At 42.0% G+C, this 27,710-nt stretch overlaps 1 protein-coding gene across 1 annotated transcript; it reads right to left on the bottom strand.

Moving 5' to 3' along the window:
* Positions 1-277: 277 nt before the first annotated feature.
* Positions 278-27,710, bottom strand: TMPRSS3 (transmembrane serine protease 3). The gene is made up of 12 exons (XM_072993248.2): positions 27,693-27,710; positions 25,472-25,628; positions 24,184-24,291; positions 21,344-21,460; positions 18,916-19,039; positions 17,604-17,729; positions 15,775-15,818; positions 14,738-14,903; positions 12,760-12,929; positions 10,380-10,475; positions 8,985-9,127; positions 278-1,826 (listed from the first exon to the last, which is right to left on the bottom strand). Exons 1-12 carry the CDS (start codon positions 27,708-27,710, stop codon positions 1,572-1,574), a joined length of 1,524 nt encoding a protein of 507 aa, XP_072849349.2. The 3' UTR covers positions 278-1,571.

The raw sequence follows: 27,710 nt of genomic DNA, 5'->3' as shown, positions 1-27,710 counted from the left end.
CACATGAGGATGGAAGACTGGTTTAGGAAGTACAAGACAGGCTGTGTGACATACACAATCATGAGGGGCCAGACTTGTAACTGAAAAAGCACACTTAGACAGCTGCTACTGTTCTTCCCCAGTGTATGCCACTTCAGCTAGTTGCCTCACTGTACCTAATGGTAGGGCCAGCTTGGCAGACAGAAGTTAACAGGGTATAACACTATGCTCACACAATTTTTACATATTATTCTTCCTTTAGTATAATGGAAGATTCCTTTCAAATTGAAGATTTTCTTTTTCTTCTTCTTCTTCATATGAGCCCCTCACTACATAGTTTGGAAAGTGACAATGGGTGGCCTTGGCCCTATGAGGTAGGCATCAGGCATTTCTTCAGAATGGTTCTCCATAGAAGTTCTTTGTAGGCCTTAGAAATGTGAAATGCCCCAGGGAAGAGGGTGCGATCTTTGTAAATGTCCAAGGGAAGAGCTGCTGCCAGCTTTGCAATCTATGCTCTCTGTGCTCCAGAAGGCATCGCCCGTAGTCAGCTACGCAAAACCAAGCAGGAAATGCTTAAAATACAGCCCTGACAATCTTACCTCATGTTCTAACATCTTATCTATGGTTAAACAGAAGAACGTTGGGGTGTGGCCAGAGTATCACCCAGATTATACTTAGGTTTGGTGCTAACATAGAGTTTGCTATAATTGAGCCTCGCCTTCCTTTACTCCTACTGGAGATAATCACTCAGGAAATTCACTTTTCCCTTGCTTTAATTAAAAATATATTTAAACAGTTGATGCTAGGGCAAATGTAATGATCTACAAGACATGATTGTTGCTTAGAATCCCTCCACTTCATATATGTATGGAAAGGAGGGAAAGGAGGCGGTGAAACAAATGTGTATGAAGACTTCACTTTCTCCCACATTTTGATCTTTAAAAAAATCTCAACTTCTTCCGAAATATAAAAAGTCACTTGTGAATTTTAGTACTCTCTTTTAAAAATAAAAATTTAATGAAACTTTCTTCCATCTGCTGTGGCCAAGTTTTGTACAGCTGTTTCCAGACTGAATAAGGCTATGTGGTAGATCTGACTGAAAATGACTTTATTAAAGTTGTTGAGCATGTCAGGAATTTAGCAATAATGATAGCAATAATTATGTGTCATCAAGTCAATTCAGAGTTATGGAGACCTTTTCAGGCTTTTCTAATTGTGGCGACTCAAAAGTGGTTTATCAGGTCTGTCTTCTAGGGGCACTCTGGGATGTTACAGCTTGCCCAAGGATACACAGGCTGGTTCTTCTCATGGGAGGCACAGTGGGAATTGAACTTTCAACCTCTGGCTCTGTATCCAATTACCCAACTCATTGAGCTATCCAGCCATCAGTTCAACACTAACATGGCTGAATAAAAAGGGATTTAATTTCAGGTTTTAAAGAGCTAAGTTCTCAAAATGTTCAGACTAGATGGACATAGCTATCAATTTTATTTTTTTCAACATCTGAAATTTTCTTCATCTCAGATTATTTCTGTCCTTAATATGTAGAGTTCTTACCAAAAGTTAACTGAGACAAAAATGCTCACCCACCCCTAGTTACAACTTCCCCATTGGAGGAGGAGACACAACCATTTCCTTCTGTACTTTAAGCAACAAAAGTAGACAAGGAATAATAAAATTATAAGAAAATAGACCTCCATCTGTTCATGTATCCAATCCAAAAATGAAGTGATCCGACTGTAGACCCCTGGTTTATTTTCTTCGGCGCAGCCCACCCCAAAGCTGGTAGTTCCCACCAGCTTCCAAGTATTCAGGTCTTCACATACCAATGGTCCTCCACTATCTCCCTGAAAAAGGCAAAACAAAGCTTTATCTTTGTTAAAGGCTGTGACTGCCTAGTGAGAAAAATGTGAATTGGCCCACTGTGAAGTCACACGTGAAATATTGGGCTTCTCTAGATAAATTTGCATTAACTGATTGCATAGGGAGATAGAAGGAAATTGACAAACAGCCTTGTTTGCAGCTTGCAACTTTGCTGTCCTATAGCCCTCCTGATTTCCATAGGCTGCAAACAACAAGCAAATGGCAATTTCCTCCTCTCACTCTCTATTTCCCTTGTTCTATTTGGATTTTTGTAGTGTCTAGGTGTTCTAGCACAGCGGTCCCCAACCTTTTTGGGACCGCAGACTGGCTGAGCCTCTGAGGAAGGTGGGGTACCCCCTGGGCATGTGCGCTCTCTCGGGCACATGCGTGAAGCAGTGGGGGAGTGTGCACCCACCCACCAGCACCAGTGTGAGTGCTCCCCCACCGCTTCACACATGTGCAGGAGCACCTGCACGCTCACACACATGCACACCCACCCCTTCGTGTGGGTGCTCGGGCACATGCGTGAAGGGGTGGGGGAGCACTCAGGCCGGTGCTGGCACGCGTGCATGTGCACAAAGCAGCTGTGGAGAGTGGAGTGCATACAGGAGGATGGTGGGAGGTCTGTCTCCGCGGCCCAGTCTGACTCAGGCCATGGACTGGCACCAGGCCGCGGACCGGGAGTAGACTACCTCTGCTCTAGCACAACCACTTTTTAAAAAAGTCATTATTTGCAAAGATCTTGTTCTCCCAGTGTTTTAGTAGCCACCAGCCACTGCACCCTTGCCCCAACCATCAATACTCCTTCACACACTTTCCTGCATCAATTCAAATGACCACATCCCCTGATTCAATGCAAATGGATCTGCTGTCAAAAAAAGGAAAAGCTCCTGTGGTAGAGGGAAAACTATGGAATGCAGACTCATTCACCTTGCTTTTACATCATGTGGTCAATGGGAAAAATGTGAATCAGACTGTCCCAGTCCCATAGCTTTTCCCACATTGTATGTTAATACAGTCATACCATCAGAAAGAAACAATAGGAAATATTTGTATAACAAAAACAAAGTGTTGTGGCAACTTCAAGAATAACAGACATGAGCAATGCTTTCACTTTTGTGATACATGGTGGGACAGACTAAAATGGCTTCCATTTTGAAAACTGTTAGCAGAAAATTTTGTTCATAATATTTGATCAACATGTGTTAACACACAATTGTTTGGAAAACATATTGATACAGTAAAGGAAAACAAAAAGAGTACTCCATTTGACCAAATTGTGCTTTCAGAGGACCACCTAGCAACAATATAACCATTTATAAAAGAAGCACATTATTTAATTAGCATTACTTAGAAGCCATAAATGAACAATCATCCCCCTTTTTGTCAGGAGACGCAACAACACGATGCTGAGGCCAAAAGAATAAGGTTAAGAAGATGTCCTTTCAGCAAGTCAAGCCATTGGCCCATTTAGTATTGCTGTCATTTACTCTGACCACAAATTGTTCTGCAGGGACTCAGGTAAGAGCCTTTCCCAACATCTGCCATCTGATCTTTTTCATTGTAGATGCCCAGAATTCAGCTTGAGAATTTCTCCATTCACAGCATGTACTGTACCAATAAATTATAGCCCTTTTCCATTTGGCTGATCCCTTTGCTGCTTTTCTGTACATTCTGTTACATACAGCACTGATGGTACCTGTCTGTCATGGGTTTGGAGGGAAAGTTCCATCCTATGGGGAGTGGAAGGCGGGACATCAGGGGGGAGGTGCTGTACTGTATATATATTTGGAGCTTGTGTGGAGAGTGAGGAGTTGGAGTCTGTGTGTCAGACTGAGTACAACTGTGTGTCAGTTTGTACATACCTGATAGGTTCAGGTTTCTATCTGGGTAGCCAGAACTGATAGGTTCAGGGTCTGTGCTTTACTTTAAAGTGTTCTGTGTGAACCAAACTGTTATATGTATATGTTTGAGACTAAGCCACGTTACAGTATCTTATTTACTTGATCTTTTTATTTACCCTGTTTGTTATTTAAATAAACCTTGTTCTTTTGTTTGTTAAAAATCCATTCCTGGTCTGTGTGATTCCTTATAGGGAATGGTTGGTGGCAGCTTAGTTAAAGTGTGGCACACTCCAGTAGGTCTGGGGTTGTCACATTGATTGGTGTCCAGCGTGTGGGATACGACTGGTCCAGTTGTCCAGTGGTCCAGCAAAGCCTTGGCAAGTGTGCCCAGAGCAAGGGGGGTATAGTCAGGGACAATCTGAGGGCGCGTAGGTAATCTTCTAGGCTTACCTCACGGGGAGGTACGCTAGTGGAAGAACGTGCCACCTCAGATTGGGGACTAGATTAGGGAGCTCTGAGGCAACCCGTTTTGGCGGGAAAGGGCTGAGGCAAAGCTGTGTGAAGTAACAGTGATCTAGCCTGTCTGCTGAGAGGCCTAGCAGAGGGGGTGGATTCTGCCTGGCAACAGTTGCAAGTTAGTGCTGAAGGAACAGCAGCAATCTATAGAAGGCTGTTCCTGAGGCAAAAGGAAAAAAGTCATCGCTTTATTTTGAGGCTTGACTTTTGAAGGCAGCCTGTTCTGGGGGGGGATTATGCCCTTGACTCGAAGCCAAATGGCAGAAATGGGGGAAGTAAGAGATCCAGAGGTAGACCAAGGTTCTGAGGAGGAATTTGGCTCAGTGCAGGAGGAGAACACAGGAGAACAGACCTCAGAACTCAGAAAAATGCGCCTAGCCCAACAGCATGAACTGAGGGTGAGGGAAATGGAGGAAAGATTAGAGAGAGAAAGAATGGCGTTGGAGAGAGAGAGGATGGCGTATGAGTTAAGAAAATTGGAAATGATGAACCAGAACAATAATAACAATAGAGATTCTGAGGTGGGCCAATTGTCTAAAACTGACCTGAAGAAATTCCCTGTGTACCACAAGGGAGATTGCCCTGAGGTGTTCTTTTCCCTCGTGGAAAGAGCGTTTGTGGACTTCTCAGTAAGGGAAACTGAGAAGATGACCATTATGCGATCTTTAATCAGTGGCAGCCTGGCAGAAGTCTATGCAGAGATGCCAGTGGAACTGATGAAAGATTTCGCTGAGTTTAAAAAACTGGTGTTTGCCAGACATGGGATAAATGCGGAACAGCTGAGGCAAAGATTCAGGTCACTCACCAAGAAACCAGAGCAGACTTTTACCCAAGTGGGGGCCCAACTGGTGAGGCTGCTAGAGAAATGGCTGTCTCAGGAGGGGACAGAGACCTTCCAGCAGCTCAAAGACCTGATAGCACTGGAACAGTTTTATTCAGTCCTGCATGGGGAACTGAAGTTCCAGGTGAGGGAGAGGAAACCGAAATCTGTGACAGAGGCGGCAGAGATCGCAGATTTTATTTACCAAATAAGAAAGCCCTTAGGTGCTGAGGGGAAATCGATAGGTAAACCCAAAGAAACCTACAGCAAGTACTCTCAGGGACCAGGGAAAAACCAGCAAGGGGGAGGGGCCCATGTTGAAGGGAAGTCCTCAGACATGAAACAACAAAGACCTCAGATTTTGGAGGGAAAACCCAAACCAGATGAGAAAGACTCCAAGTACAGCAGAAAATGTTATTTCTGTCAAGGAAAGGGCCATCTAATCTCAGAGTGTGAGATATTCAAGCAACTAAAGGGAAATTTGCCTCATGATGTGAGTGGAACCAAGCCAAAAGCTGTGTTCTGTGTCCAGACAGAGCAAAGCTCCTTGCCATTGAGGGAGCCTGTTGCCATGGCTACTCAATCTGGAACAGTTACATCTGCTGATCAGGCTGGGGAAAATGGTCCCCTGGTAGAGGTCAAGCGCTGCTTGCTAGTGAGGACAGATTCACAATTGTTTGAGACCGCAGGGGTGGACGTAGGAATACTTGACCATCAGTATAGGGGGCTGAGGGATACTTGTTCCCAGGTGACCCTGTGCCATCCAGACATTATTCCTAGGGAGTATATAATCCCAAATGAGAGCCTAAAGGTGGCAGGGATTGAGGGGCAGGTGATCTCACTGCCAGTAGCTGAGGTACCTGTGAGCTTTCAAGGCTGGAGGGGAGTTTGGCGGCTAGCGATTTCATCGACTCTGCCAGCAGCCGTGCTCGTGGGAAATGACCTGGCTGAACATGTGAAACGGGTGCTAGTGATTACACGCTCACAAGCTACCACGGAGACAGTTCAGGGGGGTACTGACGAGCCCGAGGCGGAAGCAGATGAGGGTAGTTCCGAAGCTGTGGTGGAAACCTTAACCACAGACAGCAAATTTGGCCAAGAGCAAAAGGCAGACGCCACTCTCCGAAAGTGTTTTGAACAGGTGACAGACACCCAGCTAACACCTGAAACCACAGCGAGATTTCGTGAGAAAAAGGGAATTTTATATAGAGAGACCCTGATGAATATCTCAAAAGGGGGAGATGGGATCAGAAGTCAGCTAGTGGTACCTGAAAAGTATCGCCCCATGATCTTACAAAGGGGGCACTCTGACATGTTTGCCGCGCACTTAGGGGTGAACAAAACACAGCAGAGAATCACACAGAATTTTTACTGGCCTGAAATAGGGAAGCAGATCAAGGAGTTCTGTAAACAATGTGATGTGTGTCAGAGGCAGGGGAATAACCGTGACAGGACCAAAGCGAAGTTGTGCCCTTTGCCTGTGGTTGACACCCCGTTTAAATGTATAGGAGTGGATATTGTGGGACCTTTGCCCAAGGCCACAAAGAGGGGGAACCGGTTCATTCTCACCATTGTGGACCATGCCACGAGGTACCCCGAAGCCATTCCCTTGACTAACATTGAAACTAACACAGTGGCAGATGCCTTGGTGGGGTATATGTCCAGGATGGGATTTGCCTCAGAAATAATCACAGATTTGGGCACATTGTTTACATCAAAGCTCATGAAACGGTTATGGCAAATCTGTGGAATTAAACACAAGGAAACCACTGCCTATCACCCCGAAAGTAATGGGTTAACGGAGAAGTTCAATGGGACTCTGATGCGCATGATTAGGGCTTACTTGGCAGAGAATCCAAACAATTGGGACCAGAAGCTGCAATCCCTTTTGTTTGCTTATCGATCAGTGCCACAAGCCAGTACCGGGTTCAGTCCATTTGAACTTTTGTTTGGGAGAAGGGTGAAAGGGCCACTTGATTTAATCAAACAAAATTGGGAGCAGATCACCCAGGATGACCCACAAGATGTTGTGACATATATAGACTCTTTAATGAATGACCTAAAGAGAAACCTAGAGCTAGCAGCAGAGAACCTGCAAGCTCAGAAGGTTAGACAGAAAACCTGGTATGACCAGAAAGCCAGGGAGAGGCACTTTAACCCAGGGGAGGAAGTGCTTTGGCCTAGGCCCTGCAAAGAGAACAAACTGCAGCTGGGTAGCCCAGAAATAAAATACTTGGGTCACATAGTAGGGGGAGGAGTGATCAAACCCCTAGAGGCCAAGATAGAAGCTGTTCGTGATTGGCCCAGACCCAACACCAAGAAAAAGGTCAAGTCATTTCTTGGGTTGGTGGGCTACTACAGGAAGTTCATCCCGAGGTTTAGCGAGATTGCGGCTCCGCTGACCGATCTGACGCGGAAGAAGACTGATGACCGCATCCCGTGGACCAGCGACTGTGAGGAGGCGTTCCAGAGGTTGAAGGAGGCGCTCATCAATTATCCAGTGCTGCGTGCTCCAGACTTCGACCGGGAGTTCATCATCTACACCGATGCGTCTAACAGCGGGGTAGGAGCAGTTCTTTGCCAGGAGGATGAAAATGGTGACCAGCATCCAGTGTCCTACCTGAGTAGGAAACTCCAGAAAGGTGAGAGACACCTGGCAACCGTGGAAAAGGAGTGCCTGGCCATAGTATACGCGATCCAGAAGGCCAAACCTTACATCTGGGGAAGACATTTTGTTCTGTGCACTGACCACTCACCACTGCAGTGGTTAAAGACAATGAAAACCCACAATAGTAAACTTATGAGGTGGGCTTTAAACCTGCAAGAGTATGACTTTGAAGTGAAGGTGGTCAGAGGGTCAATGAACTGTGTTGCTGACGCATTGTCAAGAAGACCCGAAGAGTGAAGACGGCGAAAGAAACTATGGACTATGTATATTTTGGTGACTAAAAGTTAAATGTACTTGTTTTTATTAAACATGCTTGGTTTGTATTAATAAAGGTAACTTAATGTATTTTAAATATGAATGTTTAAATGCCTAAGTGATATGTTTAACCTAGAGTGTAAGTATGGGATTGTGTTATTGTATAACTGTTTTATGTGTTTTAATCCTGGTTGTTTTTTTGGAGAAAAGCACTTTAGCTTTTCCCCTGCAAAACAACTTATAAAGAGGGGAGGTGTTACATACAGCACTGATGGTACCTGTCTGTCATGGGTTTGGAGGGAAAGTTCCATCCTATGGGGAGTGGAAGGCGGGACATCAGGGGGGAGGTGCTGTACTGTATATATATTTGGAGCTTGTGTGGAGAGTGAGGAGTTGGAGTCTGTGTGTCAGACTGAGTACAACTGTGTGTCAGTTTGTACATACCTGATAGGTTCAGGTTTCTATCTGGGTAGCCAGAACTGATAGGTTCAGGGTCTGTGCTTTACTTTAAAGTGTTCTGTGTGAACCAAACTGTTATATGTATATGTTTGAGACTAAGCCACGTTACAGTATCTTATTTACTTGATCTTTTTATTTACCCTGTTTGTTATTTAAATAAACCTTGTTCTTTTGTTTGTTAAAAATCCATTCCTGGTCTGTGTGACTCCTTATAGGGAATGGTTGGTGGCAGCTTAGTTAAAGTGTGGCACACTCCAGTAGGTCTGGGGTTGTCACACATTCCTTCTTTCTCACAATGATTAAACTCCTTTCTTCATAATATTTCCAGTAGCGTCCCCCTACAAAGTATCTGTATCTCTGTGTCCCTATACAGTTGTCTCATACACCCAACAAATTGACAAACAAAAAATTGCTAAATTTTTTGTTGATTTGTATTCATCAGGGGCATTTTTTTTCCCATAGGTGACAAAACATGAGTTTCTATAGATTTTCAAAATAATGCTGTGTATATGTGTGTCTTCCGAATTTACCTTGAATGGATCATGCATTCCAGAGAGTCACTATTAAGAAATGTTCTTACCTGGCATGTATCTATGCCTCCCTTTAAATATCCTGCACAGAGCATTGATGAAGCTACAATTCCTCCATAGACCTCCCTGTGGTTGCAGACTTTGTTAGAAATCAAAGGAACACCAGCATAATTCATGGTCTCTGAAGTGTCACCTATTTTCAAAACAGAAGTTAAATTCTGTTCTCCAATGGAAACAAGGGTATAATTTTAGAAAAACACTATCAATGATTTTAAAGACTGTGTCCTAAGCAACATTCCACTTTAGTCCACTCTGAATAATTTTGCAGGTAAAATCACTCAAATCCACTCTGACTTAGATGCCATAGTTGACACAGGTCCTATGAATGTAACTATGCCCCCGCTTGACGGTGCAGACAGGAGCCTTGAAGAAGTGACGACTGTCACATGGCTGTTGAACCCTTGCTCTTCCTTGGTTATAAAAGCTCCCAGAGAGGAACTGGCTGATTCTGTAGGAGGTCATGAATGCCTCCTTGCAGCAGGGTATCATCCCAGCATGCTTAAAGGAGACAAAAGTAAGGCCATTGCTTTAAGAAAAAAGTGCTCTCCTTGGATTCCACAGTATTGTCCAGTCCCTAATGTTCCATTACTGGGCACGGTGTTGGAACAGATTGCAGGTTATCCACTCCTGGATGAGATGGTTTATCTAGATCCATTCCAATCTGGTTTCGGGCCTGGTTATGGGACAGAGACTGCTTTGATCGCCTTGCTGAATGACCTACTGTATGCTGGGAACTGGACAATGGGAATGTGTCAGCAGCCATCTATGCCATCGGCCATGGTATCCTGGGCCATCTCTCTTGGATTGGATTTTGAGGCACTGTTGTATGATGCTTCTAGTCTTTCCTAGGTGGAAATCCCTTTTTAGAGAGAGCTGAACCATTTGTTCCATCTTATGCACTGAAATCAATGTACCCATGCTTGTTATGGGACCCAAGTAGACACCCAGGACACCACCACCACCACCACCACTTGAGTGCTGTAAGGAGATATTCATGTAAAGGAGCTGGTAATACACATGCATCAGCAATTCCTTCTTACTTTCTTGTTAGCCTGGAACTGCAGTTTGGCAGTTCATGCTCGTTTGTTTACCAGACAAACAGGTGCTTGGCGCTTCCAAGCACCGCTACCTCTGGAGGGCACCCACTCAGAGGCAATGCCCAGAGGAAGTGCAGCAGGGAAGCCAGAGTGCTGCCTCTGAGTATATGCCTGCCAGAGGTGGCAGGACTTGAAAGCAGCAAACATCTGTTTGGCCAATAAACAAAGTGGTGGTTTGTGCCCATCTCTAGTCTGGAATGTTTAAATGTTTTATGGCTGTCTTTGCTGAGTTAAATGTTCATAACACAGCAAATAGGAAGTATTAATTTCACATGTTTAAATACTTACCTCCTTCTTCCATTGCTCCCCATCCTGATATCCAACACATTTTCCCTTCTGGAAAATGTTCTCCAAAATTAGGAAGACAAATTGGCTCTATGAGACCTGTGTGAAAAGAAACATCTGCTCTTCAAGTTGGTAGAATCATACAATTCATTGCTTTGATAATAATACAAGGGCAAATGTTAGTGTTTCATTTATTTGTTACGCATAAACATATTTCATCTCTCATAGACCCTCCCTGATCAGTTTAAATGACATGCCCATGTGATCTCCTAGACGTTCCTGCACATTTGGGAAAACATGAATGGAAATACCAGCGATTTTGATCTCTGCAGGCCTTTGACACAAGGCCTGTTGTGGTTTAAAATGATTCACATTTTTTAAAACCACACCTGTGCTTCTGTCACTGACTGATGCTCAGAATCTTCCCAGTTACTGAGAGTGCTGGGGTCGGGACAGCTGTCTTCACCCACTCCCCCCCCCCACAAGAACAGCATCATAACCAGTGCTGGAAGGTTTCCCTGCTGTCTCAACACTGGTTGACGAGTGATGTTTTTGTTACAGGTGCTGCTCCTCCAGTAGCTCCTTTTTCACTACATGTTGAGTGGTTGAGTTGCTGCACTGACCCTGCCACTGTCTGTAGCAGTGGCAAGTCTCCCAGCACTGGCTGGATGGCGGCTGCTTCATGTCCTGTTAATGTCAGGAATCACATTAAAACTGGATGTGTGAAATAAGTGGTTTTGTGTCTGTATCCAGAGAACCTGCAATAAAAAGCTTACTGTGGGTATATTCGCAAAGGCTTTCACAGCCGGGATCTAATGGTTGTTCTGGGTTTTTCGGGCTCTTTGGCCGTGTTCTGAAGGTTGTTCTTCCTAACGTTTCGCCAGTCTCTGTGGCCGGCATCTTCAGAGGACAGCACTCTTGAGAGAGCACAGAGTGTTGTCCTCTGAAGATGCCGGCCACAGAGACTGGCAAAACGTTAGGAAGAACAACCTTCAGAACATGGCCAAAGAGCCCGAAAAACCCACAACAACCATTACTGTGGGTAGTCCCTTTCCTAATTTAAATAACCTCATAAGTGCAGACAAATTTTAGCTGCATAATGTGCCTTGGCCTACATTATCTATATATTAATTAATCTGCGGCAGCAAAACATGTCATACTTCTTGCCTACAGTGGTATGGATGGCTAAGGAAATTCAGTTACTCAAGGAACACGAATGTGAGCAGTCAGGTTTCTGTGAGGGAAGGGAAAGTGTTAATTTGGCTTGGGTTAGATCACACGGGAGAAAGCTGAGAACTACAAAGATATTCCTGAAGTTTGGGAAGCTGAACAAGATAAGGAAAGGAGGCTTAAAGAATAGTGCTTGGTAGGCAATGGCTTCAGGTTATAAAAAATGAAAGAAAAGTGGAGAACTATGTTTGAAGAGAATGTCGAATAGCAGAGAACTGTGGGGGGAAAGTTATTAGCAGAGGGGTCTCTGAAGAAACTTCATGGCACAATCAACAGAGACAATATTTTTCTGGGGAAAGGTATAGTTGAGTTGCTTGACCAGCTAACCAAGCAAGAGATTGGCCAAAAAGAAGGCGAAGCAAAGCTGACCATATTCTAAGTAGGGCAGAATGGAGGAAACCATGAATAATGGAATTGTTTTGGTTGTAGGGGAAAGGGGAGAGAGCCAAAGAGAAAGAAGCGCTTAAGCTCTTCACTATTGGCAGGAAAGACGCAAGCAGAGAACTTCTTTTCATTACATGTAAAATGTTGGGTAAAAGTTTGAGCACACCTATAAATATTTCTGAGTGCATCTCTATGAATGTCATAATAGTTGATTTGAAAATTAGATACGGTTTGGAAACCATCAATTCAGCAACCATTTAGAGAATCTGGCACTTTTTTTGTTTACAACTAAAGTCCACCATCCACATGCAGAGCCTTTAGTGTGGTGATCCCACATCTGTATAGTGATGGCAAGTTGATTTCAAGATTAACACAGACCTTGCAGCCTTTATGATTTTGGTGATAAGAGGATCACCTTCAAGAAACAAGCACTCATTTTTCAAATGGCTGCTGATGTATCAGATCAAGAGAAAGGCAATTTCAATGTGAACTTGTGAATATTGTTGTATCGTGAATTGCTGCTATATACAACCCTGTGGTTTGGTATCTGGTTCAGATACTGAACATCATAGGTCTAGTTTCAAAATTGTAGCCATTTTAGTCTGTGCAAGGATATCCGCAACAATTTGCTTTTGTTTTGTTTTGTGTTTTGTGTGTATATCATAAATCTAGACCTATTATTATTAGTGACAGCAATCATTCCAAGTATCAACATAAAATAAATTCTCAAAAATAAATGAGAAATAAATTGTAAGAGATACAGAATTACCATTTAGAACAAGTGGATTGGCCAGCTTAATCAACGCGATGTCATTCTTCATTGTTTTAGGCTTATAATTTTTATGGTATATTATTTTGTCCACTACATATGAATTAAGAGAATTTTCTTCCAGCATTACAAAACCCACATGCACACTCCAAGCGGGAGGCAAATACAGACTGAAACAAAGATGTTAGAAAGAGAATATTAGCAACATTCAGCCTTTATGCCACAAGGCATTATTTCCAAGAATAATGAGGCTATACTAAAAGACGCATATTCTGGAAATAATGCAGAAATGTAATAGCGTCTTGTCAAGTGCTTAGCTATGATTCCTTTCACAATTAGAACTGATGTTTGATACTGTAGAATCAAATTAGTAATTAAAAAGTTCTGCTTTGAATTTCTAGCTTGTCTGTTAAAAGAACCAAGAAAAGATTGTATCCTGTAAATTTTACCTTTTTCTTATAGTCAAATTATCTCTTACTATATGATCTATTCCTCTGAATTGTTTCTGTTGCTGCTGCTCCTGCTCCTGTTAAGCATCCACTTCTTGTTCAAGGTATTGAACATTTCCCCTAGGTAAAGGTAAAGGTTCCCCTTGACAATTTTTGTCCAGTCGTGTTCGACTCTAGGGGGCGGTGCTCATCCCCGTTTCCAAGCCATAGAGCCAGCATTTTGTCCGAAGACAATCTTCCGTGGTCACATGGCCAGTGCGACTTAGACACGGAACGCTGTTACCTTCCCACCGAGGTGGTCCCTATTTATCTACTTACATTTGCATGCTTTCGAACCGCTAGGTTGGCGGGAGCTGGGACAAGCGACGGGCACTCACTCCATCGTGTGGATTCGATCTTACGACTGCTGGTCTTCTGACCCTGCAGCACAGGCTTCTGCGGTTTAGCCCGCAGCTCCAACATGTCCCATGAACATTTCCCCTAACCAGTGTCAATAGAAGGCTTAAACTGCTCCTTACACTCACCATTACACAACTTCTCCACCTTCATTAAATATATTTTTAAGAATGTTGATTTAAATCTATGTACAGCCTGTCCAGACTGACAGAGTTTCTTACAGAAGCTCTTATGAGAAACTCATAATCTCAGGGCTATGTGAAGAAAGTATAACCACTGGTGGATCATCGTCCATGAAGTTTTTCAATAAAATCATTCAGCTCCATTCTGTGTTTTGACACCCTACATAGCTCATAGCCCTGCCTGTCCTGTATAACTGATATGTTTCAATTTGTGCAGCTTCAGAATAGGAGTTGATCACAGGGTGTGATATATTTAAAAGAAACTGTACGAGAGTGAATGAAATGAATTCTAATAGAGACTTGACACACGTGCTCCTGGTCCATTAAAGGGATTTGACCTCAAGTTTGCAGTTTGAGTGCACTCGTGGATTCAGCTCTGGATCTGGATGCTCACATTTCAGTAATAGCCAAGAGTATGCTTGTTAAATCCAGCATACCAACTGCACCCATTTCTGGAAGTGTCAAATCCGACCACAATGACATATGCACGGCTACCCTGTGTTTAGATTCTTGGGACATGCCCTGTGATCTGCCAAAGAATTGACATGAATGGCTCTGTGGTGCAATGAGTTCATATGTTGCAGCAGCACCTTGGGAAGTGCTCACAAAAATGCACCTCCTGTACCACTGCTGTAACATGAAAGGCATTAAAAGTTTACAGGATGCCTACGATGCCTAGATGCTTCTGTGTCAAATTAAAGCATTGTTGAAGGTTGGGATTTTTTTAAAGTCTCAAGTATACAAGTTGCAGAGGGAGGCAAACACGTATATAGGCTAATCCCAGAAAGATCAGTGACAAGTTTGTGAGGGGCAAAAACAGAGATGTGGAAGGACAAGAGAGTTCTAGATGCACTCAGAACCTGTCTGTTCTTTGATTATGAGTACACTCTGAGTGAAAACCATGGGATCCGATATACGTAGGCAGGCGTGTTTAAAACATGGCAAACTTACTCATAGACACAGTGAGCTGCTGTCAGAATCCACCAGGAGGTGATGATGGATCCACCACATAAATGGTAGCCTTGAAACTGAAGGCTAGCTTGCCATGGCCATTGCTGGGGCAATGAGGCATTTCCTCCAACAATGCGCGAAGAATACCTGGACCGACTGCCACATGCTATTGGAACAGAAAAGGAGAACAATTAGGGTCAGGCTGTCACAATTTGTAAACTCTTAGATGAGTGAGGTACTCATGCCTTTCAAAGTAATATATAAGTCAGAGAGGTACAAAGATGTGAATTGCTGGACTGAACTCAGAGGAGCAGGTAATACCTTTATTAGACCACTACAAAAAATCAAGCAAACAACAGGCAGCTAGCTTTCAATGATAATTCATCTTATTCAGGCTGTGCACCAAGTTTTTGTGGGCAGTTCAGAAAATTACATATATACTTTTATTAAAGTCCCAAAGGTCATATAATGAAAGTCCATAATTTTCTGAACTGCCCACAAGAACTTGGTGCACAACCTGAATAAGATGAATCATCATCCAAAGCTGTCTGTCTGTTGTTTGCTTGACTTTTCAGTGGTCTAATAAAGGTATCGCTACCAACATGAATTTGACCCAACTCCAGGAAGCAGTGGAAGACAGGAGGGCCTGGTGTGCTCTGGTCCATGGAGTCACAAAGAGTTGGACACGACTAAACAACAACAAATAAAGGTATCAACTGCTCCTGCATTTGCATTGCTTGGAAACCACATGGCCCTCTTCTGATTTTTGCAGAAAATATTCTGTCCTTGAATCTATATGTATCCAGAAGATAAGAAAAGTTACCTGTTAAGACTACAGTTCTAGAAAATTCCAGCCAGCACAGTCAGTAGACATGTTTTCTGACATGGAGCACTGAAATACTTGCACAGCTCCTCTTTCTTTTTACACGGTCTTCTAAGTACACCACAGTATCTTCAGACTTTAGCTGTCATTATTCTGCCCCAACATTTAGGGCTGAATTGAGGTCAGAATCTGCTCTGTTCCCCAAAGCACTTACCCAAACATTTTAAGACTATTACATTCCCGGAGGCACACTCTTCTCTGAAATGAAAAAAAGTAATAGATTTTAAAGCATGTTTCTTCACATTCCCCACCATTCAACAACCTAAAAATGGTATTAACATTCAATCTACAGTATGCATCTAAACAACTGATTATTATGCTGTTAACAAAATCTGTAATCCCTGCTACCATAATTTTCATTACTATCAATATGAGACAGTGGTCAAATGGCTTACGTTTTAGTGAGTGTACTAATTCAGCACTAGCCATCACTTCTGAGGTACATGGGGACCCTGTTATGCCCATTCTTCCATTCTACCATCTTGTCTCTTCCCTTCCCTTCTTTTCAATTGGGCATGAATAGTTCTGAGAGCTGCAAAATATGCCTGGCCATTACTCCCACTAGAAAAACTTTCTCTACTAGGGATTAATGAATCTGTCAGTTTTGCTTTGAAGTGTGTGTAAGAGAAAGAGGAAGGAGAGAGAGGAGGAGGGAAGGAGAGAGAAATCTCAAGTTCTTTCTGTATAAATTTTAACAAGTTTTTTTTAAGTACTGAAGGAAAAATCGCGAACATCTGCACTGATCCTAATTCAGCAGCACAAACATGGCTAAATAAATATTAATTCATGCTCTGTTTCTGAAGATCTAAAGACTGCTCAATAATCATTACTAGTTTCTCTCATATTCAGTTCTTCAATTGTGGTCACGTGATATATATATATCAGTATGAATGCCCCAAGCACATTGAGTGGCAGCCATCTATTTCCTTCTATTTGAATGGATATGGCTGGCTACACAATGCTGCCAGTTTATTTTCTCTCTATCCTCAGTGGCCCATTTATCCCCTCAATTAAAATAAACAACAGAATTATTCTCTTTATCAATATATAGATATAAGTCAAAGGGGTCTTCTGTTTTGAGAAGTGTACTCCATTACTCTGGTTGATCCTGCAGAAACACAATGCACACAGTGGACACTGGACTACCATATGTCACTGTATATCCACTGGATATTGGAACAGAGAAGTCAAGCCACACAGGTATCATCTATCTAAAAACCTAGGCATAAGTTCACCCAGTTATCAATTACAGGGCCACGAATACAAAGAAGGCAGACTCTTGGCAGTGAGGACAGCAGGCTCCACCTACACATGTGAACACACAGGCAGTTAGGAAGGGGTGACTGTAAAGCTTTTTTCTTTCTTGCGGCCATAATGATGACCACCCTCGGCTCAATGTATCATTGATATGGGGTTTTTTTAATAAAAAATCTCAGCTGTAATGTACTTTTAGCAACATATTGATGTATCAGACAGGATGGGGGGAAAATAATAATATGCAAGTGACAGTAATGGCAGCAGTCTTTCAACCTTTGTCTCAGAAAAGAAACAGGGTGGGTCATGCGCACAGGCAAACCTGAGAAGGAATGCACTGATACAATAGAAGCACAAAATAACACAAGCCTCTCAGGGAGTGGAAAATAAACCACAGTTACATCATTGGCAGGGAAAATGTTTTGATTGTGACTGTGCATCATGTGACCAGAAAAAACAACAACAACATAACTGGTGGATAACTAAAGAACATTTCCCTCATGTGACCATGGCCTTAGATCAATTTTCTAATGTTCTTTCCAATGGAGGAACAGTAAGGATATAGTGAACAGCTTGAAATTATGTCTGGTGTGCATCCAGCTACATAATGTTAGATTCCACAGTTCCTCAAGAACATTCCACAAGAACATTTTCTTCTACTGGTTTCCATTTGGGTTTTCTGTCCAGTATATTTGTATATCTTTCTGTAATGAAACACTCAAACCATACCGTAGGTAGGTAGCATTCTGTGGAGATGTCAGCTGATCAGCTGATAACCATTGATTTGCTGTAACAAAATACTTCTGAAACTCATCTTCAACGGCAGCCACAGGAAAGTCAGCTGAACTCAAAAAACTGCAAATGATAAGCATTATTCAGCAAATCCCAATTATTCTCATAAAGGATTTTCCCTCAGTCATTTCCATCCTATATGATTTGGAGAAGTTAAATGGTTTACAATAAAATTATAAAGTGGTCATTAAAACATTACATATGTGTTTAAATAGACCAGATATTAGTAAAGCAGGCAATGAACAAAACAAAATATATCCTATAAAAACAGAAAGGCATTGTGGCTTCCACCTGAACATTCCTTTCTTAGGCAGACTGATCACTGGTTTGAATGAGCCCAAAATGACTCTAAACCAGAAGCCAGCTGGAAATCCATTCCTGTTTCTAAATGAAACAAAGAAATACCCTCCCCTACACCACAAAGCTTTGATTGAAAGTGCACATATGTGTGTGCCCAGTACATTTATAAGAACAACAACAAAAAGATACCCTAAGGGCTAAATACAACTTCAGTTCCAAGAGTGGGTAGAATTCAGTGAGTTGGAGAATTTGACTACAGAGCGAGGAATCAAGAGAGGGAAACCTATTGTGTTCTTTAAGGAGAGGATCTAGCCAGGATCACCCAGAGCATATGTAGCTGACAGATGTACCTATGTGCCCTGCCATGGGGTAGGGTGGGGCTTAGACAAGCTAAATGGTCCTAGAACACCATCAAACAGGGCAACTGATTAACTTCTTCTGAGTACTTTATGCCCAGAAAACTCAAGAAGGATTACCATAAGTAGAATCTGACTTCACTGTACATAATTACTACTTACACTATGGTAACCAAGGGAGCTTATATAAATGTTCATTAATAAATTCCTTAGTCTCCAGTGTAATACTATGTCAAAATAAACACACATCCACACACCTGTACTGATTACTACGACAATAACTGTCTTTTAATAATATAAGCCACCGTGAGTCCTTCTTAAGGAGAAAGGCAGGATAAAATATTTTGAATAAATAAATAAAAATAACAATCAAATCTGGTCACTTTGTTGTCAAAGTTATGTTAAGATCAGTAAGCACTTTACTAACTAACCATTCAGTAACTAGTTTTAAATTTTTTCATTGTGTTTCAGGAAGTCAGATCTAATAGGAGGGCCTTCCCTTTAAAACAAGATTCTGATTTTGCAAAGCCTTCTTTTAAAGTGTGGAGGCTTTTCAATTTCTCTTCTCAGTTAGTGATATTTCTAAGCAGTACCTGGAGAAGCCTAAGTACTTGCATGTAACACTGCCATAGCCAGCCTTCCAGTCATCTGAACACATAGTCCTCCAAGTTCCAAAACTGAACACCTGCAGCACAGCCTCCTTGCCACTCAGTCTGACTGCAGGAAAGAGAAAGTCAGCAGATGTAGGTCACTATGATGACTTCGATGAAATCTGACTGTTACAGCTAATAAACAGTATCCTGTTGCTCATTAACAGTATATAGCATCATTCTGCACACAGATCCTCTTTCACTGCTACTTGTACAAGGGGAAGTCCCCAAAGCTTTCAACCTGTGGATCTCCAGTTTGTGTACATAGTGTACTGGAGCTTACAAACATAGAGTGCTCCAGCTGAAAAGCCCCTACAGCTCATCTTGGCCAACAGGATTCTGGCATGTATCTTCCCCTTGATGTTTCCATTTAGGCATTGTCTTTCACATACTTGTTCCTGTTTTCATGTTAAAAACTGTTGAACTATATTCACAGAGCTATAATTAGCTATTTTGCTGTCCAGGCCAAACAATGCAAACTGTGCCCCCAAAACAACTTTGTAATTGATGATGTGAAAGTAATTACAGTGTAATTACATTGCTGAACACTATGCCAGCATCTCCCCTCCTCCACAAGGGATCAGCAGCACTGTCAGAGCTGCAAGAACAAAAACAAATCAGAAGTGTGTTTAATATAATATAATGTAATGTAATATAATGTAAAGCTGCCTTATCAGTGGCAGCTGGCCTTTTATGTCAAGGAGACAAGAGCAATTACTTTGTTACCTCCCATGGAAATGGACATCCCCTGTTGTTTGGAGAAGGACTGCCAAGGAGACCAGGTTCACAGAAGGACAGAAGGACAAGGCAAGAGAATTGGGGTGAGGTTGTTCTAGAAACAATGCCCATGGAAGGAGCTCATTCATAAGAGTGGAGTAAACCTCTCTTTTGGATTAATACACCTTTTGGGGAACTGCAGGATGGAAGACAAATTGGGCAAGCAAGTTCATTTGAAGTTGAACTACTGCTTACAATAATAAAAGTTATAATAAAAGTTCCTTTTGAATTGCACCTTGTTTGTGACCTCTGCCTCTGACCCAGTAGGACCCTTTCATGCTTGCCACCAATGGATGACCAGGGGGCTGTACAATATATATCTATATGTATACTATACAGCTTGCTGTGTGGTCCAGGCTACTGAACTCTAGGTAGAGCAGATCTCCATCCAACTGCCTTTGCCTCTTGTTCTTCCAGAGCTGGACCTGGGCCTGGTCTCCTGAGCCTCAGGTTGACCTGCCATCTGATGGGGAAAGCTTAATTTACAACAGCCATGTAGATGGGCCCTCTGCTTCCTCGGCACAGTTTTATACACTGACCATCTTTCCTCTGCAATCCTTAGCAGTCTGCCAAAACAATAGACCAGGCCACTAAGGCAGTCCCTGGTGTGGAATGCTTTCCCTGCAGGTGGCTGTGAAATTGGCATGCCCTCTGAACTTGGAGCTCTGGGACAAAGCCCACATTGCTCTGCTCTAGTTAGAGCCCTGTATATTTATAATTGCACATGGGTCTTTGGATAAGATCTGCCACAACTTATTAAGGTAAGTTTTGGATCTAGAGCTGTGGAAAAACAGGGATGTAATTTTAAAAAATCCATGAAACTAGCCCAGTTATGCCTCCTCCCTTACTTACTTACTTACTTACTTACTTACTTACTTACTTACTTACTTACTTACTTACTTACTTACTTACTTACTTACTTACTTACTTACTCCAAATTTTCTTCCTTACACTACACCTGTGGAGTGAATGCCCATTCTATAGCATGTGTACCTTTCTGTACACATTTAACAGCTTCCAGAACTAACATTTTTGCGAGGCAATGTTAAACAACTGCCTCTAGCAGTAGATACGATGAGGGGAAAAGAGCAATGAGGTAATTGCAGGCAGTTTTGTGCTTCCTGTGGTCAGTCCTGCAGTAAGCTTACTAGTCTGTTTTCCTCAAGTACAGCTGACAATGTTATCTTTCTGCCACTGCTAACATTAGGACTTAGCTTCCAGTCAGGTTGGTCTTCAATACATGGAGCATTGAAGGGAAAGCCTCATTTTCTCCTTCCTTTCAGGCAGCAGAATGTCTTGGACTGCTGCTATGCTTTCCACTGTTAGAGTACTTTCTATCATTTGTAAGATTCATAGGCACCTTCTGTAGCTCTGCTGGTAAACATTTCTAGACCAGGTGATTGGTCTTAATAGTCCACCATGTTGCCAAGTAATATTGTTAACTTATATACATGATCAAGCACTGTTTGTGTGCAGAGGTATTGAACAGAATTTCCAAATACTGTACCATTTGAGTATACTTTTAAGGAGAAAGGCCTACACTGAGTTTTGAGGTGGGATAGCATGTTTAATTCATAATAAAAATCCAGGTTACCACATCTGTATTCATCCTCTCCATCTTTACAGTTGAAGACGCCATCACACCTTGCAGTTTGAGCAATACATTTAAAAGATGATGTGCACCGAAATCTCCCACTGCAGTTGAAGTAAGCTGGCAGAATGGAAGAAACCACATCACATTAGCACAACAGAACTTAGCTTTGTACCATTGCAGCCATAATGAACAATATCTAGCCCATGGACCACACATAGCCTTTGAAGGTGTTTTTTTTAAATGACTCTTAGTTCCTCTTATTGCTGCTGAGCCTTTGAAGGTTTTTTAATGACTCTTAGTTCCTCTTATTGCTGCTGAGTCAGCCACTGTGGTTTGACTTGTTTCCAACCTATATTTTCCTGGAGAGGATCTACCAGACTTTTAGGTTATCTAATCATCTGATAAGCCTGCAAGATGCTCTGCTCTTGGTTCCATGGGACCCTATGGAGCAAAAAAATGTTCTAACACCCTCCTGCACAATACAACCATCACTGGCATTTAGTTGCAGCTGTGAGGATGGTGGTCATCACAATGGGGAGTATCCATCCCTCAAATGGGTCAAGGTGGCTAATGTGGCTGTTCATCCCTGTTAGTGAGACAAACTGTACATTTACCTCTGGCGAGGATTCAAATTTCCATTTGCCCACTCCCTGCTTTTAAGTGATGGAGGGAGAGACTGAAAACAATGCCCGGTGAATGAAGGAGTAAAATGGAATATTTGAAAGGCCTTCTCTGAATTGTCACACAATGCTGACAAACCTATTTACTAGAAATATGATTTATAATTATAAACTATAATTTAGAAATGTGCTTCAGATTCAGAATTTATACCACCACCAAAGTGAAGAGGGGGAATTTGTTTCCAAACCAATCCAAAGCAAAGCAAGGAAGTCTGAAGTGATGTTTGGATTGAATCAGGGCTCACTGAAGTATTGAATTTTGCTTTGACACATCAGAGGTTAAAATTCAGGGCACCTTTTGTTTCAGGCAACAGGGGCTAATTAATATAGGACAGATTAATGAAAAGGCAGGAGCTGGGCAAGGGGTAAATTACATAGTTGCCCACAGGAAGGAAGAAAATTGGTGGGTTCTTAACGTGCATGCTGGAGATTAAACAGTGTTTATTATCCCCATTTTCATGTATGTTTCCCAATACAGTATTTGGACAACTACAAATATGTACAGTACTTTAAAATATTTGCATACAAGTTGAATTGGACAGAGCACGTTGCAGACTGGCTCAAAGACTGGCTGTGATAAAGCAAATAATTTGGACCAAATCAAAGCAGATGGTATTTGCTCACTCCTAATCCAGTGATAGTTCAAGGTTTAGCTCCCCCTTAGAAGTGATAAAAGTTATGTTCTCCTGAAAAAGACCCTCCCACTTCCACTCCTTATTCCTAAGGATACTTAGTCCTTAGTCCTTCTGTCTTAAGAATAGAAGTACAGCCAGTGGACTAAACTAATAGGCCATCTAGTCCATCATTGTGTATAATAGTGGTCCCCAACCTTGGGCCTCCAGATGTTCTTGGATTTCAACTCCTAGGAATCCTGGCCAGTAGAGATGGTGGTGAAGGTTTCTGGGAGCTTTAGACCAAGAACATCTGGAGGCCCAAGGTTGGGGACCACTGGTGTATATAACACAGTAGTCAGTGTGTGTGCATTCCAGATTCCAAATTCCTCCCTATTGCAAGACTCATGTCAACTAGCAATCCTGTCTGTTCTTTCTATTCCCTGCTCAGTGCACTGCTTATAAGGATTAGTAAATGAAATGCTTACAGATACTACATTGTGATTGCTGTCATTACCACCAGAATCACCGGTATCTGGGACTCAAAGATATTTCCACTAACAAACAAGAATGTTAAGAGGTGGAATATGAGTGTGCGTAAATATCAGGCACAACAATCCCTTTACCATCCCCTATGATTCAGACTACACCCGTACATCCCATGCCATCTTAAAGTGACTGACACATGATCGAGAAATGGTATAATTAGTTGGATTTGAGTTGTGCCACATGCTATATTTAGCATAGATCTGTTGCTCAGTTCATGCTCTTAATGCACCACTTAGGCTCCTTCATTTTGGTTATCCCAGGAATACAAATCTGACAAGGAGCATCCTATAAAAACACGGTTTGCATTTCGCACCCTCAGGTACATGCTTTTGAAGGGTGGCTTTCTGCACATTTGGGGTGGAAAGGACCTGAATATAGAAGAAACCAAAAAAAGGGGGGGGCAGATTTCATTAACACAAGTCCAAGGTTTTTCAGTGTTGAATTATTAAAAGCCTGAGTTTGAAGCCCTATTTATTGAAGCATGTTGATGCTGAATTAGAGCTAACATTTTTGTGACCCATTTCTCTTATGGCAGGCAATTCTTGCCATGCAGCAGACAGCTGTACCTGTTGAACTAGGCCAGTGAAAATGGGGAGAATTTTGTTACAGTTCTTTTCTGAAAAATTTTCCAAACTTGGCAGGTTGCTTATGTAGGATGAAAAGAAATCAAAACATTTGGGTGAATGTGGGGAAAAAAAACAGATTGATTTTTCTTATCTGTACCTGAAACTCCATGTAAATACACTCAAAGTAGACATCAAGGCAGGGCCAAACAAAGGTGTTTGAATGGGGTTTATTCAAATGAAATGATCTGAGTAAATATCTGCTCTGGTGTAGAGATCTCATAATGAGAGTGACTTTTAAAAAACCAAGCAGCAACAAAAATTGAATATGCAACCTTTGGTAGCAAGTTAATCCTGTTCTCAGTAGGAGACTCATGAAAAATGCAGATTCTTCAATAGCTAATTGAGAACCTAATAAATAAGTTATTTCTACTCACCACCCAGGCCAATTGCAACTGCCATGATCGCTGTGACCAATAAGGCAAGGAGAAGGGGAAGCAGTCTTAGTGGGATGAAAACATGGCACTGAGGTGTTGGGATGTCCTCTGGAAGTCAAACAGAAAAGTGAGAAACAACAGCCTCTGGAAGATACATTCAGTGTTAGATACTGCATTACATATGTTTAATTTAAGTAGGACCAGCAGTGTTCATTCTTACCCCAGAGTCATATCAGGGATGTACATGGGGAACATGTACTCCCTGCAGATGTCTCTGAATTACAAATCCCATCATTCCTAGGTAGCAGTCTATGGTGAGAAATAATGGGCCTTGCAATCCAGCAGTATCTAGGTGTCTGAGATATACATCTATAAGGCATCTATTTCCTTAGTATATCGTCCCTGTGTTCCCCAATGCTTTTTTTCATGGGTCAAGTAGAACACATCTTTTCAGTTCTACTTTTAAAAGTGTTTGTAGAGTGCAAATTATGGGGCTTGAAGTGATGGCAACTGCACAATATATACACCAAGTGTCAAACAATGCCCGACAGATTTCTCAGATGTAGAACAATAGATTTAGTAATAACATGCTGCTCATATTTAAGTTTACAGTGTCCATAGGATTCTCCATATCGTAATTCTGACAGGATACTTTATTGAAGCATAGAGAGCAAAGAGGGCCAAACTCCTTAAAGTAGTGTTTCCCAACCTGGGGGAGGGGGGTCATGAACCACCCAAGGGGGGTCACAAAGTATTTTCTGGGGCGTTACAAGTCACCTTATATGTGTTGTAGCCCTTGTTGAATAATTTCTTCCTTGACCTTTTGGAGTGGAATATTAAGAGTGTGTATGTGTATGTATGAGAAACAGAAAGAAGCCTCTACTTTCTGAGAAGAGATGACTTTACCCCATTGCCTTTTTGTACAAACATGGTAGAAGGTTGCATGTTACTTAGCTATTATAAAAGGGGGTCACAATTCAAAAAAAGATTGGGAACCGCTGCCCAAAAAGGATTAAGGATAATTTTGGGGATATAGTTTTGAAACTCTCCTCAGGTTTCATATGAAACACTAGCATCATATTTTCCATTGTTTTTTCTCTCTCTCCATTTCTAAAGCAGAGCCAACCCAAAGCATATCAGAATCTCAGAACCTGGAAAGAACTTCTGGTGATAGAGCAGAGTAGGAAAAATGCATCACATTGCTGTGTATAAAGAATATTTAAGGTACAGAATATTTCCTTTGCAACAAAGTGGTCAAAGGGAGAATTTAGAAAAATAAAGACCATGCTGCCCATCTTACCATTTCCATTTTTACTAGGATCTACTTTTCCTTCCTGTATGCAGAAAATCCTTGTGAAGAATGAGCAGAGCTCAGAACTTGGCAGCTCATCTTCTCTTGCAGAAACAATTTCAATGGCTCCAGGACTGGAATCTGCTTCTTGGACCTGAACCAACAGAGAATATGGACGGACGGACGTACAGTCAGACAGACAGACAGACAGACAGACAGACAGACAGACAGACACACACACACACACACACACACACACACACACACAGATTGCAAGGCCAGTCCAAATGTGTGATTTCCTTCTTCAGAACTGTGCTTTGCAAAGTCTGCCTGCCACCTCAGTTAAATACAGAACATTGTGTGTCAGATGCTCAGTGACCTCTCAGACGTTGCTCCAGCTGAAATTAACGAAAGTGGTCTGCTGAGCACGAATTGAGTGGCTGTTATGCATTAGTTGCAGCATGCTGAGAGTCAAACAAGGTTTCTCCAAGCACAACCGAGGAATTAGTTTTCAGTGCCAATGCTAGAGCTTTTACACATATGAACACTTGCACCCACCCAGCCTTGCATAGTGCACTAGGAACCATCACTACAAGAAGAGCACATACATTGTAAATGCAGATTTTGTAGCTGAATCTGGGCCTGACCAGATGTCAGGGTCAATAGAGGGCTGATGTACAGTAGGTCACAGCACCCCAAATATGTGGGTGACAGGGACTGTGGCATAGATGAAGGGGCCTTGACTGTCCAGACGTTCTGGCTAATGATCTGAAGAAATCTTACTGAATTTATTATCTGTATAAATTCAGACAGGCAAAGAATTTGCTGTCCTCTGTGATATTTCTTAGCGCTAGCATGAGAACAAATAACTTGTTCTTTCTGGGGATTAGATTTGATGCATTTTTCTTTTCAAAATGTTTGCAAAAAATAATGTATTTTATCTTTGTGCAAGCAAGCACAGAAGGGCTGGCTGATTGATCCAAAAGACACAAGCAACCCATTCAATAACATTATTTTTAAAAAAAAAAACTCTGTGCAACCAAGCAGCTACTAAAGTTCAACTATGTAGTTTTCAGAATGTATACCCTTTATGCCCTTTATGCAATTTATGCAATTTGTATAAGATTATTCTCACAAATACAAGAACTGTCGACACACAGTATTCTGACAAATCTAGAGAAACTTTTTTTGTTCTTTCTTGTTTTCATGCAAATTCTTATTCTAATTTTCACCTTTAATTCACCTCAATTCCACCTATCTTGGCCAATGGTAAGGATTCATTTGAACTATGGACCAAACTATATGGAGGACCAAGAGTTTCCCAGGCCTGCAGGTTTTGAAGCTGCCAGGTAGAAGCAATTGTATAGCAGTGACTCCCCACCCCACATGCATTCTCAAATGCCATTGTAAATTGCCCATTTTAATTAGAATAGCATACAGTGTCCATCCATGTGACCCACAGTGCCAAAGAAAATGTTGCAAAAATAACGGGAAAACATTGCTTGAGTGAAATAGTATTTGGTTGATTCTGAAGTAGTGTTCTTCTTCCACTGGAAATATTTGGAATTATTTCAGAGAGATGTATATTTTTTAAAAAAAAATCCTTGTGACAAAATGGAAAGTTCTTTGACCCTTCAAGCATGTTTCATGAGCATGCTAGCATGGAATGCCCAGTGAACACAAGAGTCAGAGATCTAGATAAAACTTTGTTCAGAATCCTGCTGGGGGGAGAAGTGTGTGGCAGTTAATTGTGTCAATAGTTTGCGCTCTTTGTTGAGTGAGTGTTGTCTTGTTATGTCCAAAGTACAATAGGTAGAAACAGCTCAATGTAGTCATTTTAAACATAAAGCTTTCACACGGGTACCACAGAATTGGAAAGCATGAAGCACACTGGCTTTTGCATGTTGGAATTTTGCCTTTTGTCGATAAGCAACTCATGATCAGAGTTGGGAGGGCATCCCCACATCAAAATGGAGGAAGTGAGGCACCTTCTTTGCGCACTCCACAAGTCACACCTGCTTCTATACCTACTGAATTATTGTCCAGTTAAGATAAAGGAAAACATGACTCTCCTGTAGCAGCTATATCTCTGGGGAGGTACAGTATGCCTCCCTCCTCAAGAATCAACAAAGAAACAGCTTTCTAAAATGTGGCAGGGGATGCAGTATCAAAAGACCAATGTTTTGCCATCACCACCAATACCCCTTGGTCCACTTACCTCTTCCAGTGAAGCCAT

The sequence above is a fragment of the Pogona vitticeps genome, chromosome 3 (genome assembly GCF_051106095.1).
Source record: "Pogona vitticeps strain Pit_001003342236 chromosome 3, PviZW2.1, whole genome shotgun sequence".
Classification (NCBI taxonomy): Eukaryota; Metazoa; Chordata; class Lepidosauria; order Squamata; family Agamidae; genus Pogona; species Pogona vitticeps.
The sequence above is the reverse complement of the archived record's forward strand: the minus strand, read 5'-3'. Positions and strand labels throughout refer to the sequence as shown.

Bases quoted from the DNA above. Each gene is read 5' to 3' on its own strand.
- TMPRSS3 (XM_072993248.2), bottom strand. The intron at 15,819-17,603 runs GTATGGTTTGAG...TTTTCATTTCAG, and splicing joins CAGAATGCTACCTACCTACG to AGAAGAGTGTGCCTCCGGGA. The intron at 1,827-8,984 runs GTAAGAACATTT...TGCCTTTTTCAG, and splicing joins GAGGCATAGATACATGCCAG to GGAGATAGTGGAGGACCATT.